The sequence below is a fragment of the Physella acuta genome, unplaced genomic scaffold (assembly GCF_028476545.2).
Source record: "Physella acuta isolate Inbredline_101_S28 unplaced genomic scaffold, ASM2847654v3 ptg000087l, whole genome shotgun sequence".
Lineage (NCBI taxonomy): Eukaryota > Metazoa > Mollusca > Gastropoda > Physidae > Physella > Physella acuta.
The window spans coordinates 94,784-111,351 of NW_026731607.1; the positions used below are offsets into that span (position 1 = coordinate 94,784).

A 16,568-nucleotide genomic window follows, 5' to 3' on the forward strand; every position below is an offset into this window, starting at 1 on the left:
GACTAAAGCTGCAATTGTTACATTTTGGTATATTAGTTTCAACATGTGAATTTTCATTGTGTTTTAATTTTATATTCCTTACTATTAAAAAAAAAGCCTTATAATGTAAATTATAATGTAGTGAATCATTGGTAATTGTAACTTGAAAATTTTAAGAAATAAAATGGCTAAAGTGTAAATAAATTTTTATTATTATTGTTTTTCTAACAACACTTCTTGTATGTTAACATAAATTCCAATGAGGCCAATGTGTTTTGAATGCTGGGGTGTATTTTACTCTCTTGTATTGCTCCAAAGCCTGTACCTGCCTGGTAGGTGAAGGTCAGTGTCAGACAACTTATGCTTGTTAGGACTCTCATTACAAAGGAAACATTTCAAATGCTTATTTTATTTTTTTACCAACTATAAGTAAATTAAAATTAAAAAAAAAAAAGATTGACTTAGGGATGTCATGCAGTCTTGAGCCAGTTTTCTAAAAAAAATTGATGGTTTTGTCATAAATTTCTATTGCCAGACTACACAAAAAGTGCACAATCCAAACTGTTACTATTATATAAATTTATACAAGTATGTTTAAAGGAACTAAATGTGTATGGAGTTATTTTTTAGAAGTATAGTGTGACCAATAGAATCAAAGGCTTTATGAAATCTATGAACAAAGTGCCACAAGGTAGGTTTGAGCGTAGGCCCTAATCAATTCGGCTGCATTAGTAATGTGCGGGAGAGTTAACTGATGAATATATTTGTTTAAATAAGTATATTTTAGTCAAATTTTACAAAATATAACAGATAATTGATTTAAAATAAGAATCAGTGATCAAAACAATTTAAAATATCAAGTTTGCCCAAAAGAAAGTTTTACTACTACACAAACTATTCATTCTGAAGATAAGCCATTTGAATGTACTATTTGTTGTAAAATGTTTACACACATTTCTAGTTTACATACACACAAAAGGATTTATTCAGGAGAAAAGCCATATGAATGTGATGTCATAAAAGGTTTGCTCAAATTCATTATGTAAAAGACCATAAAAAAGTTCATTCAGGAGAGAAGCCACATAAATGTGAGGTTTGTCACATAAAGTTTGTTCAAAGGAAAGATTTATTGCTTCACAAAAATAATCATTCTGGAGATAAGCCATTTGAGTGTGCTATTTGTGATAAAAAGTTTGCACACAGTTCTAGTTTTTGTATACACAAAAGGGCTCATTCAGGAGAAAAGCCATATGAATGTGATGTTTGTCATAAAATTATTAAAATGTTTGCTAAAAGTTCTACCCTAACTACACATAAAAAAGTTCATTCAGGTGCTCAACCACATGAATGTGATGTTTGTCATAACATTTTTTTCACAAAGGTAGTTTAACCAGACATAAAAAAATTCATTTAGGAATTAAAACATGAACTGATATTTGTTTCAATATAAAAGGTTATTCACTTGACGGGCTACATTTTATGCTTCCTTTTTATTTTTGTATTCTTCACTCTTAAAAACATTGTAATGTAAATTCAAATGTATTGAATAGTTAAGGAATTGTAAAATGAAAACAATTAGAATTACTGAAAACTTAAACAGTTTGTATGTTTTTGTTCTACCGACATCACTATATGTATTTTAACATTAATTTAAATGAGAGCAATTTGTGTTGAATGCTGGGGTGTATTTTATCCTTTGGTGTTGTTCTAACATGCCAGGTTGTTAATGGTCAATGTCAAGACAACAAAATCATGTTTGGTCTGTGGAGACAAAGTTAACATTTGGACTCCAAATTGGAGTTTTAAACTTGTACTTATAATATTTTTCTGCTAATTATAAAATAAGACATGATGTTCTGTTCAATCCCTACTCACAGCGCCAAAATGCTTATCACTAGTCTATGTTTTTTGTTCCAGCATAGGAACTGAGCCGCTAGGCTATGCACACCTGATTTGGGACTGGCTTTTCCAGTTCATAAACGATCCATATTTTGTCTGCAGGTTCGGGATTACAACACTTTATTTTTTTTATAAATAATTACAGTTCCTAGAATAGCACACAAATCTTCAAACCTCTAACACCACAATTCGGTGGTTGCCAAGCTAAAATTAAATTTGGCATGACTTAAAACTTAAACGAAAGAGAAACCCAGATTAGATATAGAGAAACTTTTGAAACACATACAAAAAATAAAGAATTTTTAAAAATTTCCACCCACCTCTGGATGCCCCCCCCCCCCAGTGGTGGATGCCCGGGGCCTGTGCCCAGCCCCCCCCCCCCTTCTCACCCCTCTGCACGTCACTGATTAAAAGTTAGATCAAGTAAAGAAAAGTGAATGCAAGAGCTAAGCATTAAAAGTGAGTAAATGAACGAAGTGAAACCCTGTCCTATCTCCTCCACCAAACTGGGCTTACACCGCCACCACCACCAGCCAGAGTTTCTTCCAGGCATCTTTCAGGGGGCTCTGCCCCCCCCCCCTCCCCGAAGAAAGTCTACCGCCCCCCCCCCCCCCTCCGAACGAAATGAAATTAATATATAAAATATATACTTTTAACAGTGTCCACCCCTCCCTCCAGAAGAAAGTCTACCGCCCCCTTCCCCCGAAAATATCTAGTGCCCCGCCCCCCACCATAGGCCTGTATATTACTGTATAAGGGGTCATCCATAAATGACGTCACACTTGTAGGGGGGAGGGGGGGGGGGTCAGTAATTTTGTGACGATGTGTGCTGAGGGGGGGGGGTTCAGATGGTGCGACGTCACACTTTTGCATTATAAAAAGCAATGTTAGAAAACGAATTCTAGACGTTATTTCGAGTTTTAGATAACTGTTTTAATACATTGTAATAGTTTAGACAAGATTATAGAAAAATATTGATGTTGTAAAAAATTCGACTGCAATTTTGAGGGGGGGGGGTTGTAGGTTGATGTGTGACGTCATTTTAGGGGGGGGGTCTGGCTTTTTGAGACGACGTGTGATGGAGGGGAGGGGAGGTAAAAATCGTCCAAAAAGCGTGACGTCATTTATGGATGACCCCCCAATAAATATTACAATTATTAATAAACATTTGTTGTGTATAATATTTATGCTTTCCATAAAAAACGGGGGCTGGAGCGGATTAATCTTAATAGTATTTAAGTAATTTCAATAAAGAAAATAGCTTTGCATTATATAATTAATATTGATCTACGAACAGTTTGACATAGATCTAGGAGCATTGTCACAGTTTAGAAAGTTTTAAGGGAGGTCGTTGCCGTTTTATTTTACTCTTCCTCTTTTTAGGCCCACTCTTTATTTGGGAAAGTAAAAAAACTTTAAAATTATATAATTTGTATGAAAATGGAGCACGATGGCGTCTGAATGAACCTCATCATTAGCTGTGCACTAATCTCAATTTATAAGTAGGTAATCTATCGTTTTGGGTACGTAAAATCGCCCGCGGCTATTTGTACGAAAAAGTTACCTCAAGATGCTAATAAAATGGATAATAAATATGCCAGAAAAAAATCGCAAGAATTGTGGTTGTAAATAATCATTAATAAGATTAATAATGGGAGGATTTCTAGTGGAGCACTCTTCGTAAAAACTGAACCGCGGCCAAAAACGGCACGTATACCGCTAAATTAATTTATAATTGAGATATTTAGGCCTAGGCCTAACATGTATATTTACAGTATTATTGTTTCTGGTTTCCAAAATCTTATTCATAAATGAGGTACCCACACGGACATTTCTATCTGCTATTTTAGTATCATGACGTCATTGTTACGCTAGTTGCCTGAAAGAAACAACTAGTGTTTTTTTTTACGGAATGAACTGTTAAGTCTAGTATTTTAATTATAATTCAATTGTTGTAGCATGTGCGGAAAAAGTAAAATTATGGACATTATTATTGTATTAGTAATTTTATTAGTTTATTGATTTTTTCTTCACTGTGGGCCGACAGATGCTGCATTCGTGACCAGTGGTTAACCACGTCAACGTCTATAATTTTTTGGTGCTATAATTTGTTTACGGGCATTTTTAGCGTAATTTTTTTTTATAGCTAGGCCTAGATTCAGTTAAAAAAAATTTTTTTACACGAGCATCATTTTCAACTGGTTGATAATAAAACTAGATCTAGTTATTTATTAAATTGGTGAAGGAAAATATACATTACAAATTCTACTCTACGTGTTATTCATACCATTTTATGAAATAATGAACACTTGCATACATCAAATGACCATAGTTAATATTTTTATTTCAAATTCTAATTTTAAATATGCTTAAAATAATATGATAGTCTATAAATACAAATACATTTTACACTCAATTCACATTATATTGAGTCAACAGTGTGGAAGCTGAATTTCATAGACGTGGAGCTCCGAGGCTTTTTTTACATTTCATTTTTTTTTACATATTGAAAACATGACGTGTGATTTTTTTAAAAATAAAATCTCCAAATATCGCCACTGGCGTGATTGCTTGCTTACGTTTACTATCCCTGGAGAAAAATCCTAACATGATCAAAGGTTTATCGTGAGTTTAGCAGGCCTATAGCATTTGTCTTAGCATGAACGATTGCTGTTAGAGATCCTCTTTGGTCACTCCCCCCCCCCCCACCCCCCCCCCCACCCCCCCCCCCCCCCACCATAAACCAAGCAAATTGTAATATTTCAAAATGTAAAACAAAATGTGCATATTAGTGCGCAATATTATTAGTACTTTATAAATTTACATGAGTTTTTTGAGAAATCGGAAATAGAGTAAATTAGTACTTCCGGTCAACGGAAATTACTAAAAATTTGACAGAAGGTAGAGAATTAGATCTTTTACTTACATATGAAATTTCATTTATCTATCTGAAATAGTACTCAAGTTATAGGATTTTGAAAAATTCAAAGTAGAAAAAGTACTACTTCCGGTTATCGGAAATCGTTCAAAAGTTGATATGGATCTACGATTTTTATAAAATACTTATTTAAGAAATTTCATCAACCTAGCTGTAATGGTACTCAAGTTATCGTGTTTACACACAGACACACACAGACATACGGACAAGATTGCAAAATTATGTTTTTCCGTATCAGTGATTTTTTTTTTGCATGATTACAAGACTTTCTCAATACTTCGTATATACAAGAAAGTAAAAATGCTCACCTACATCACAAGCTGGTCACTTCACTTCACATACTGATCAATTGTTTACAATGTAAATATAGACCTATTGATTCTCTTTTTAAAAATTTGACCCCCACCCCTCCCCATAAAATAATAGTTAATTTTTAGATTATTGACATCATATGTACTATATTTATTCTGTATCATACATTTGTGTACTAACCAATTCAAAAATCATTTGGTTCTTTTATTATTTAAATAATGCACACTAAACAATGAAATATTTTAACAATAATTTAATTCATAATAAATAATATAAATACACCATCATATATTATTATTATAATGAATTATGTATTACATTTTTTTAAAGTATATTTAAAAATTGACAGCTCCTGGTCTGTTTATAGCTTTGGAAATTCTCAATATTTATTTTTAAATCACATCTTACTAAGTAAACAGATTAATAGAACTTCTGGTATCTGCCAAAATTTCTGTTATTTTACTATTAACATGTTGTTTTAGCTATATAATCACAACTTTAACATTTTAAATTGTTTTTTAAATCAGTAGTTCAATTATAAGTAGCAGAGCAGCATGGAGAAGGAAACAGATGATTTAGCTGCCATTTCAACTGTAGTAGATAGCAGTTCAAATGAATCAACAGAATTTTCAACTTCTGAAGATTTGAAACAAGATCTATTAAAATTAATTTCATCTTCTGATGGCATAAAAACAGAATTAACATTTTTGACTTCCCATGATATAAAACCCAACATGCCTTTTTTAACTTATCAAGCGGTTACACATGATGTCATTCCAGAATTTTCAGCTTCTAAAGACACAAAAACAGAATTTACATTTTCATCTTTTGATGAAGTTAAACCCAACATGACATTTATAACTTCTCAAGATGTTAAACCTGATGTTATGCCTGAATTTTCATATACAGATATCATTAAAACAGAATTATCAACCTTTTCATCTTTTGATGATGTGAAAAACATTACATTTACATCTTCTCAAGATGTTAAACCTGATGTTATGCCAGATACTTTATCTTTTAAAGACACAAAAACAGAATTAACATTTTCATATTTTGATGATGTTAAACCCAACATGACACTTATAACTTCTCAAGATGTTAAACCTGATGTTATGCCTGAATTTTCATATACAGATACCATTAAAACAGAATTATCAACCTTTTCATCTTTTGATGATGTAAAAAACATTACATTTACAACTCCTCAAGATGTTAAACCTGATGTTACACCTGAATTTTCATATACAGATACCATTAAAACAGAATTATCAACCTTTTCATCTTTTGATGATGTAAAAAACATTACATTTACAACTTCTCAAGATGTAAAACCTGGTGTTACAACAGCATTTTCAACTGGTGAATCAGTATTTTCCACTTCTAAAGATACAGAACTAGAATTAGCAACTAGCAGAACTTTAAAACCAGATTTATCGACGAAAAAAGTTAACTTGGTATTAGACAAGCAATATGAATGTGGTATTTGTCATAAAAGGTATGCACACAGATCTGGTTTAAGTATACATAAAAAAGCTCATACAGGGGAAAAGCCTCATGAATGTGATGTTTGTCACAAAAGATTTTCTAGAGGCTGTAATTTAAGTAATCATAAAAAAGTTCATTCAGGAGAAAAACCACATAAATGTGATGTTTGTCATAAAAAGTTTAGTCAGAAGATAAATTTATTACTTCACAAAAATATTCATTCAGGAGATAAGCCATATTCATGTTATGTTTGTCATAAAAGGTATACTAAAAGTTCTACTTTAAGTAAACACAAAAGAATTCATACAGGAGAAAGGCAATATGAATGTGATGTTTGTCAGAAAACATTCTCACACAACTCTCATTTTAGTAGACACAAAAGAATTCATTCAGGAGAAAAGCCACATAAATGTGATGTTTGCCATAAAGCATTTTCTCGCAATTATAGTTTAAGTAAACATAAAAGAATTCATTCATATGTAAGAAAGAATACAAATTATCATCCAGGAGATAAGCCATATGAATGTGATGTTTGTCAGAAAACATTCTCACTCAAGTCTCATTTTAGTAGACACAAAAGAATTCATTCAGGAGAAAAGCCACATAAATGTGATGTTTGCCATAAAGCATTTTTTCGCAATGATACTTTAAGTAAACATAAAAGAATTCATTCATATGTAAGAGAGAATATAAATTTTCATCCAGGAGATAAGCCATATGAATGTGAAGTATGTCATAAAAAGTTTGCACACAGCTGTAGTTTACATAAACACAAAAGGGTTCATTCAGGAGAAAAGCCATATGAATCTGATGTTTGTCATAAAAGGTTTTCTCAAAATTCTAATTTAAGTTCACACAGAAGAGTTCATACAGGAGAAAAGCCTTATGAATGTGAACTTTGTCATAATAGATTTTCTCAAAAATCTAGTTTGAATAAACATAAAATAGTTCATGCAGAAAAAAAAGCCTTATGAATGTAATGTTTGTCATAAAATACTTTTTCAGAAAAATATTTCAACTAGTCATTATAAAATCCAGTCAGGAGATTTACCATGAATCCTTAACACTCACAACTTTCAGTTTCTAATGCTTGAAAATTAGCCAAACAGTTATACAGCATACACATTTTAAATTTGAAGGTAAGAAAGACTAAAGCTGCTGCAATTGGTTATAGTTTTCTTGTCTTGTTAGTTATTATTGTTATGTCCCTTGTGTTACATGTATGTTAATGATGTATCTTGAATGTCTTATTTCTGTATGGTGTTGTCTTGTTGTTGATGCAGTGAGTTTTCTATGAATGGAGTCTTAAGAGAAGACAAATAGGCCTACTACTTATAGTGTTGAAGCTAACATGATGGTTTTCTACTGTTATATAAGTGCTAAGTAAAATAAGAAATATAAGTTACAATAGTTATAGTTTAAAATGTTATATCTTATTTTAGAATGATGTATGCTTAGTCGTATTTAAATTTTGTGTTAATTAATATATGTGTGAGCGGCTGGAGTGTATTTTTATTATTTGTAACTTAGAAGGCGAATGTATCGTTTCTGTATCGTTTCGTTTCATGTTGTAAATTGTTCGTCGTTTTAGTTGTGTTGTCCCGTATTATGGCGCCGCTGTCTCACTGTTTATGTCCCTGGTTATAGCTAGTTTATATATATTTCCTTTATATTGTTGTCATTGTTTATATTAAGTGTCTTTTTATAATATTCTGTTGCATGTTTCGTCGTGTTTGGTGCAACCGTGGTAGCACCCACAGTGGTTAAACCTAACCTTAGTCTAAATAATAAGCTACTAAAATAAAACAAAAACTTTTACAGTTAATAAAATTTATTTATCAAGAATGACTAATATAGATTTATTCAACAAAATATGGAACCAAAAGTTATAAAAAAAGAATCGATAAAACTGACACAAAACAGAACCAAACAAAACAAACTTTTTACATCAAACAAAACACCCAATTTCGGACTTCGTCCTAGAAAAAGGAAAACAAATAAATTAATTACTTTACAAAGACAAGTTATAAACAAAGCATTAACCACAGGCTGGCTGGATTACATCCCCACCGCCTGCAGGTAGTTCACACAGAACATACTTTAACAATTAACTGGAACACTACCAGGACACTGAGCTCAAACTACTAGCTCAACACAGTTACCAGCCTAACACAAGGCTAAGTAAAATAAAATCTATTACAACAAGTGTACCTTCACAGTGACTAGAACGAACCGAACACTCTCCTGGGGATCAACATGATCACCACAGGAAGCGAAAGGTCACTATAAAGATAACAATATTATAACCAAACCCGACAGTCCGGAACGAACCGTGACTGTGGGTCAGGTAACAACAACTCTACTACTTAACCCAACAGCCAGGAGTAAACCATAGCTGCGGGTCAAGTCTAAAATTACCTCTATCCCTGGCTTAACACCAGCCCAAGGGATACAATCAATAGAATACGTATACCACTTAACCCAACAGCCAGGAGTAAACCATAACTGTGGGCCAAGTATAAATAAGCAGTATCCTTGGCTTCACACAAGCCCAAGAGATACAACAAAGTAATAAAATGACCATAAAAACTCAGAATCTGAGTCCACATGGCCTGACCACAATGGCGGTCAGGAAACAATCACAAAAATCTTATGGCCAGTAACCAAAATAAACAGCATAGCAAAAAAATAAACATAGCAAAGAAATAAACTTATATCTAACTTACCAGGACTACGACGAACACAAACACAAAATAAATAAGGCTGGATGGTGCGAATTTGCTATTCTTTTCACTGGATGACCAGAGAGACTGCCTGCTCTCTTCACCGCGGCCTTCCACACAAAAGACAGAGTTGAACAAGCCGGAAACCGACTTCCACACACTACTCGTAAACAAATAGTCCCTAATTCACGGGTAACAAACCAAACACGACGAAACATGCAACAGAATATTATAAAAAGACACTTAATATAAACAATGACAACAATATAAAGGAAATATATATAAACTAGCTATAACCAGGGACATAAACAGTGAGACAGCGGCGCCATAATACGGGACAACACAACTAAAACGACGAACAATTTACGACATGAAACGAAACGATACATTCGCCTTCTAAGTTACAAATAATAAAAATACACTCCAGCCGCTCACACATAGATGTGCCGACCAAAAATATTTTTTTAACAAAAATCATTGTTTAAAACTTTGAGTATAAAAAGTTTCCAAAAAGGCTCCACTTTGCTGAAAATGGCCAGAGGGGGAGCGGCCGCTCCTCCTGCCCCCTCCCCCCCCCCTGCGTACGATACTGACCCCGACCACATTAGCAATTTTTACTTTCTCGTATATACGAAGTATAGAGAAAGTCTTGTAATCGTGCAAAAAAAAAAAATCGAGATTTTTACAAATCTCGACGTTTTACACCTCACTGTTACGGAAAAACATAATTTTGCAATCTTGTCCGTATGTCTGTGTGTCTGTCTGTGTGTCTGTCTGTCTGTCCGTGTGTAAACACGATAACTTGAGTACCGTTACAGCTAGGTTGATGAAATTTCATATATAAGTATTTTATCAAAATCGTAGATCCGTATCAACTTTTGAGCGATTTCCGATAACCGGAAGTGGTACTTTTCCTACTTTGAATTTTTCAAAAGCCTATAACTTGAGTACTATTTCAGATAGATAAATGAAATTTCACATGTAAGTAAAAGATCTAATTCTCTACCTTCTGTTATATATTGAGTAATTTCCGTTGACTGGAAGTAGTACTTTACGCTACTTCCGATTTCTCAAAAAACTAATGTAAATTTTAAAAGTACTAATAATATTGCGCACTATTATGCGCTTTTTTATTTTACGTTCACTTGGTGTGCAATTAATTTGTCTACGAGATTTTATTCTATTTTTTAAAACTTTAAGTATTTAAAATGGATTAAAAATCATGTCTATAGCCCGAGTTCCCATCCCCTGTTATTTTATATTAGAACGAGCCGGCCCGCGGCATAACATACGCCGCTATTTAGTTGTTTCTAATTTTCAATAATTCATAATTTGTGAATTCGGCAGTACCAACGCTGACACTGAAAATATTTCTTTAAAACACTATAAGTAGCTCGTTAAAGATCATAACCCCCCCCCCCTTTTCCTTCCCCCCTCCCCCCCCCTACCTTTAAAATCGTTGGCTCTGCTTGTAAACAATTAGAGTGAACACAGCTCACTAAAACCATGTAGGGGTGGGGAGGTAGGGAGAGCGTTTGCAGCTTGTTTTCTAACGGCTCCCAGAATTGAATTATATATATAGATATTCGAGAAAGTTTAGGGGAGATCACTCCCGGTTTTTTTTTAATGCGATTGCGAAGAAGAGAGAGGGCTATATAGGCTTTACGCGTCTCGCAATTTCCCAACACCCGTAAAATAGAGTGGCTTCCCCTGAATCTCTGAGCCTGAAAAATCTCAAACAAGATGGCTGCTAAAGAGAAAGTTAATGAGCATTGTTGCATCTTATGAAAACATCGCTAGTCTTTATTACTGAAAAGTTTTAATACAATTGTTTAAAAACAGGCACATGAATGAAACTTTGAAACATTGTAAGGTAATCCCTTAGTTTAGCGTCGGAAATTATCGGGTAATGTTTGTTGAGTCTCGGTAACTAGAGTTACAGTAAACCATGGTTTATTTGACCATTGAAATATAAATAAATTGAAAGTCGATTGTAGTAAATTAATGTTTTAATTTTTTAAGTTTAATCGACAAAAGGAAACAAGAATAAATATAATAGTAGATTTAAATTAGTAGATCTAAAAATAAAAAAAACATATACCTATTAATATAAATAATGAAGTCAAATGTAGGCTAATATAAATAATTTAATGTTTTTTTGCTTGCAGCGGATTTGCTACCATTAATTAATTAGATCTAGATCTAGCTAGATATCTAGCTGCTAGGCCAAGTAAAAAAATCTAGATTACGAAAATAGTAAAAATGATTACAAAATGTAAAAATGATTACAAAAATAAATCTATCCAAATTTTAAACATTCTGTATAAAAATAAAAGATGACGCCAAATAAAGTATGGTTTACAGTACTTCCGGTGAATTCCAGAAGTGTGTGACAGACTTGGCATTGTTTTACTGTTTTTTACTGCTGTACGATTCCGGAATAATAACCGACGCTAAACTAAGGGATTACCTTAGGCTTAAGTTTTTTTTTTTTTTTTTTTTTTTTTACGGTCTAAATCTAAAAAGCACGTTTTTATTCCATGTCAACAACACTATGGAAGGAATCTCGTCAACTCGCTTGTCTCCATTGAATACCTCCGAAATTCTGCAGCAAACTGAAAAATAGAATCATAGAAATATTTTCATAAATACACTAGATCTAAGTGATGGGCAATAACTTTTTAAAAATTTCCCTAAATACAAAGATATAAAATGATAAAGACTAGAGAGTCATGCCGAAAGGAGAAATTGCATACAATCACTTCACAGATTGCAAATCTATTTCAATGGATACCAATTACCATTCTACTTTTATTTAGGCCATGTAGGTTAATGTCCTTTTAAATTGATTATAGGACCTAATACAATAAATTAAAAGAGAGTGTCTATTTGAAGTTAACTGTAAATAGCCTTCAAACTTAACCTTTTTGGAGGTACCCAACCAAGCCAATTTCATACACCCATTCACTAAATCTTTCACTTCCTGAATATAGTTCTACCATCAGCACTGACAAATCCGACCACGAACAGGGTGTGCATTGACCACAACCAAACCCCTAAGTGGCCTAGTTAAGACTAAGAGGCTAAGCTATGCGCCTAAGACTAACTCACCAAACCCTTGGGGTTCAATTGAACCCAGGTTAAGAATCTAGGTCTAGCCTAACTGCCTAAGAAAGATTCTAAACTTCGGTAAAACTAGATCATAGATCTAGATTCTAGACTCAAACTTAAGTAAAATTCTAAGACCCCTCTACCACTAGTTACTAGAGTCTCTATAGACTCTAGATCTATAGATCTAGATCGAAAATCCAGAAATTGATAAGTCATTTTGAGCCTTTGGGTCATATTAAATATTTGTTGTGAATTGTCTGATCTAGAAATAGAATCTAGATGATAATATTAATTCAATTGATATTTGTCAAATATCAATTGAATTATCATCTAGATCTAGATTCTAGATCAGACAAATCACAACAAATTATTTGATAGGCCCCTATACTCTATAGCCTACTTAACTATACTATACTATAAATCAGGGGTTCCCAACCCCGTGCCCGCGGGCGCCCGCCGAACGATTGGTAGGTGCCCGCCTCTCACTATTCGACAGAGACAGAATTTTTTTTCATAAACATTATCGAAGTGTCTATTCACAGCCGACTGTGAATAGCCGTATTGGGGCTATTCACAGTCGTGACAGTTTTTGATGGATTTATTGTTAAAAATTCCCAAAGGGGTATGATGATATGTGGTCGAGCGGTCATGGCGAGTGGCTGTCGTGTCAGAAGGTGTGGGTTCAAATCCATCAGATGTCATATTGCTATGACTCTAACTAAGTGTATAAATATTTTTTCACAGTTATTTACTTGTTTTAGTTACTCATGGAAGGGTTATTTTTGTTATTTTTGTGTCTTTTGTGTGACGTAATTGTTAGCATATCAGCAAAAAAAAAAAAAAAAAAAAAAAGACCTGTCCCGTACATTTTTGTTAAGAGAAAAAACACAAAAGTGTGATGGAAACTGTGAACTATAGCTGATGAAAAAGGACATCCTATTTTACCTGAAATTTATTCTGTGATAATTTGAATTTTTAATGGTAATTGATAGTTGAATAGCAATGTGAACAACCAACTAAACTGATGCTGAATTAATAATTAGTATTAGTATTAATAAGTATTATTTATTTAAAAATTACTAGAATCTAGATCTATTATTGCCTTGTCAACAAATTTAGTATTTAGTTTCTGATGGTACACGACATTCAGATCAATATATTAATTAACAAACTAACTGAATTCCAACATTCTATCACTATAATCCCAAAATGAAACAGAATTTGAAGCACAATAATGATCTAACGAATAATTAAATCCCACTCTAAGTATTAAGTGTCGAAGCTTTAATCCTGGATACAACCGTAGTGTGTAGTCGTGTTGTGAGTAAACTTGCACGAGATAAAACACCGACCTAGACCTTCCTGAAGTTGTGTATGGCCCCAACGTTAAATGCTGGGAGTAGGGGAGGGGAATTTAACACCAGAATAATTTTTTTTTCAATAGTTAGGTCATCAGTAGTTCACGCATCCTAACGGGGTTGAAAGTGTAACTTTATATTCAACTAGGCAATATGTGGAGGGGTGGGGTCATTTAAACGACGGAACTATATTTCTAGTCGAAGAATACGGGGAAGCCGGAATTTTAAGCCGGCATTTCAATATTGTCATTGCTAATGAGTACAACCCTTTATTCTAGTTTAATGCACAAGGCATCTCATTACAAAATCTATAAAATCTCGTTGTGCTACCATGCAAAAGTAGCCTAATATTTCTACTGAATGGGGTAGGTATTTGACTTTGTTTATTAAAATGCAGAGCCCATAAGCCTAAACATATTTGGGTGCACATTTTTGTTAAATCGTAAGGATTAATTTTATAATACAATGCATATATTCTGGCAGTCCTTCAAGTATTAGTAGTTATCGGACTATCCATAACTTGTATTTCAAAGAGCGGGATGCACTCGATGTTTTAAGTGCTACATTCGGTAGCTGTGCATGACAGCATCCCAATAGTTTACTGTTAATAATGTAAACTGAGCTTGACGAGACTCCCATCGCCAAGCAATCGTATGATAGACCCAGCAAGCATCACTCGTTAAATTCGACATCATGGCTATACCAGTCTTTGATTTTCATTACTGCCTCGAAACGCCTAGTTCTTGGTTTTAAAAAAAAAAACGTCCCCCCCCCCCTTCACGCTTGCGCCGACGTCATCATAGACCAATACCACGGTGCATTTTTTTTTCAATGAGTATAACACACCCCCCTCTCCCCCTCACAGCAAGTGCCAACAACGGTCACCCAAGGCCCAAGGCCAATAACACGCACCACGGTGGATTTTTTTTTTTACCCTACCCACCAGCCGCCTTACAGCATACCGCTAGTCTTTACAAACGGGGTTCAAAGTTTAACTTCGAGTTCAAGAAGGGGAGCGGGTGGTGTTGAAACAACGATGTTCTTTAATATGTTTAATAGTACAAATACATAGTAAAAAATTATACTTACCTACTTCTATAGCATCGTACATAATTTTATAATTAGCAAATTAATTAATTAATTAGGTCTAATGATAATGAAGGGGGATAGTTTATTTTGGTTAAGGCACGACACACAACACTATGCGTGCGTGGTATGTGGCCTGACCGACCGAAAGGAGATTGTTTATATTATTGTTTTGAGTTTATATTTAACTCAATGCAACGAGCCCGCCGGTTGGTTGAGGCCACGCTGGGGGACGATCTGTCCGGGATTCAAAGGGTCGATTCTAAATATCATCCCACGGCGCCCTCAGGCCGTTGTTTCAGCATGCCCTACTAGTCAAATATAGACAACTTTAGAATCAATACATAAGGCCAATACACCGATTTTTATTTAATAATCTTCAAAAGCCATTCCTCTAGGGTCGTTATTTTCACGAAATTGTCGTTTTCCATTTTGTTGTCAAGAAACTGGTATTTAGTTCACGAGAACGTATGACAACCACTCATGCGTGACCGAAATCGTCGATTGGGTGCCTTCACGTGGTTTGACACGTGCTGACCTAGGCCGTTGTTTACATCCAAAAATCACCCAAAACGGCATTTTTTCGAAAAAATTGTTTGAAAAAATGGTTAAGTCCAATTTTAAAAAGTGTCATTTTCGGGCCCATTTTAAAAAACGTAAAAAAATCCGAACTACACGTAAAAAAAATGGCTTTTTCGGCCCTTTTTAGCTCCAAAAACGCGTCGCGTGACGTCATCGTGACGTCAGCCAGAACTTCAATGCTGAGCTGATTTTAGTTTACTAAAATTGTATCTAAATGTTGTCATTATTCATGATATTTCATCCATGTTATGTGTATGTTATCATAGAATTGATATAATTTAATTTACAATTATTGTTGAACAAATAATTTAATAATTGAAATGATTTTTTATTGGTGGAGTAAAGATCACCATTTAATGTTTAATAAAGGAAAGTTTTATAATTAAAAGTATCAACCTATAATTAGAAACATGTGTCATATATTTAAGTGATATCTCATGCTGTGTGGATAGCATGTTTAAGTCTATTAGCTTGTGTCACTTGTTTACTTTAATAGCCTAAATAACACCATCAATTATTTAAAAATGAAATCTGATTTAAAATCTACTGAAGCTGTTTCTCCCCTGGCTGATAGCTTTTAGAACTGTAGTAAAAACCAGCAACATCCATTCTTCAGTGGACGTATTTCTCCTTCATTGAAGTTGCTTAAAATTATAAGTAGACCCACATCTTTTGATTCTCTATCCCCTTGCTGAACTGGTGCGTTTTATCTATAGGGCCAAGACTAGTAAAGCTCCAACTGAAAAATATACAATAGCAAAAATACCAAGTATACTGGAGGTAGGAAGGTACATTCTCCCCACACATTGAGTTGGAACGTTACATTACTATTTAAATCACAGCATAAAAGAAAGTGAATGCCCCTGATCGGCTTCAAAAACAAATATTTTTAGTCTTACCCTATGCGATGTTAACTTCTTCTCTGGGGGGGGGGGGGACACTTGAAATTTTCGGGTGGGGGGGGGGGGGTATCGGACTAAAATTTCCTGGGGACGGACACCGGTATAATAAAAGTATATATTTTCTATATAAATTCTATTTCGTTCGGGGAGTACACATTCTTCTAGTGCATTTAAAAGCTTATTATTATAA

The 16,568-nt window shown here is 33.9% G+C and overlaps 2 protein-coding genes across 2 annotated transcripts in view; both read left to right on the forward strand.

The window, feature by feature from the left end:
• Positions 1–3,313: 3,313 nt before the first annotated feature.
• LOC131927094 (zinc finger protein 883) lies at positions 3,314–7,990 on the forward strand. The gene is made up of 2 exons (XM_059282756.1): positions 3,314–3,380; positions 5,656–7,990. The coding sequence occupies exon 2, from the start codon at positions 5,683–5,685 to the stop codon at positions 7,588–7,590; it is 1,908 nt and encodes a 635-aa protein (XP_059138739.1). The 5' UTR covers positions 3,314–3,380; positions 5,656–5,682; the 3' UTR covers positions 7,591–7,990.
• A 3,143-nt stretch (positions 7,991–11,133) lies between these two features.
• Positions 11,134–16,568, forward strand: part of LOC131927282 (zinc finger protein 62-like) — a 107,906-nt gene continuing 102,471 nt past the window's right edge. Inside the window, exon 1 of the mRNA XM_059283078.1 lies at positions 11,134–11,207. The gene's annotated coding sequence lies outside the window, so the exon portion shown is untranslated. The remainder of the gene's footprint in view (positions 11,208–16,568) is intronic.

What these genes read in the sequence shown, in the direction of transcription:
- LOC131927094 (XM_059282756.1), top strand. Translation starts at nt 5,683, where the DNA reads ATGGAGAAGGAAACAGATGATTTAGCTGCCATTTCAACTGTAGTAGAT.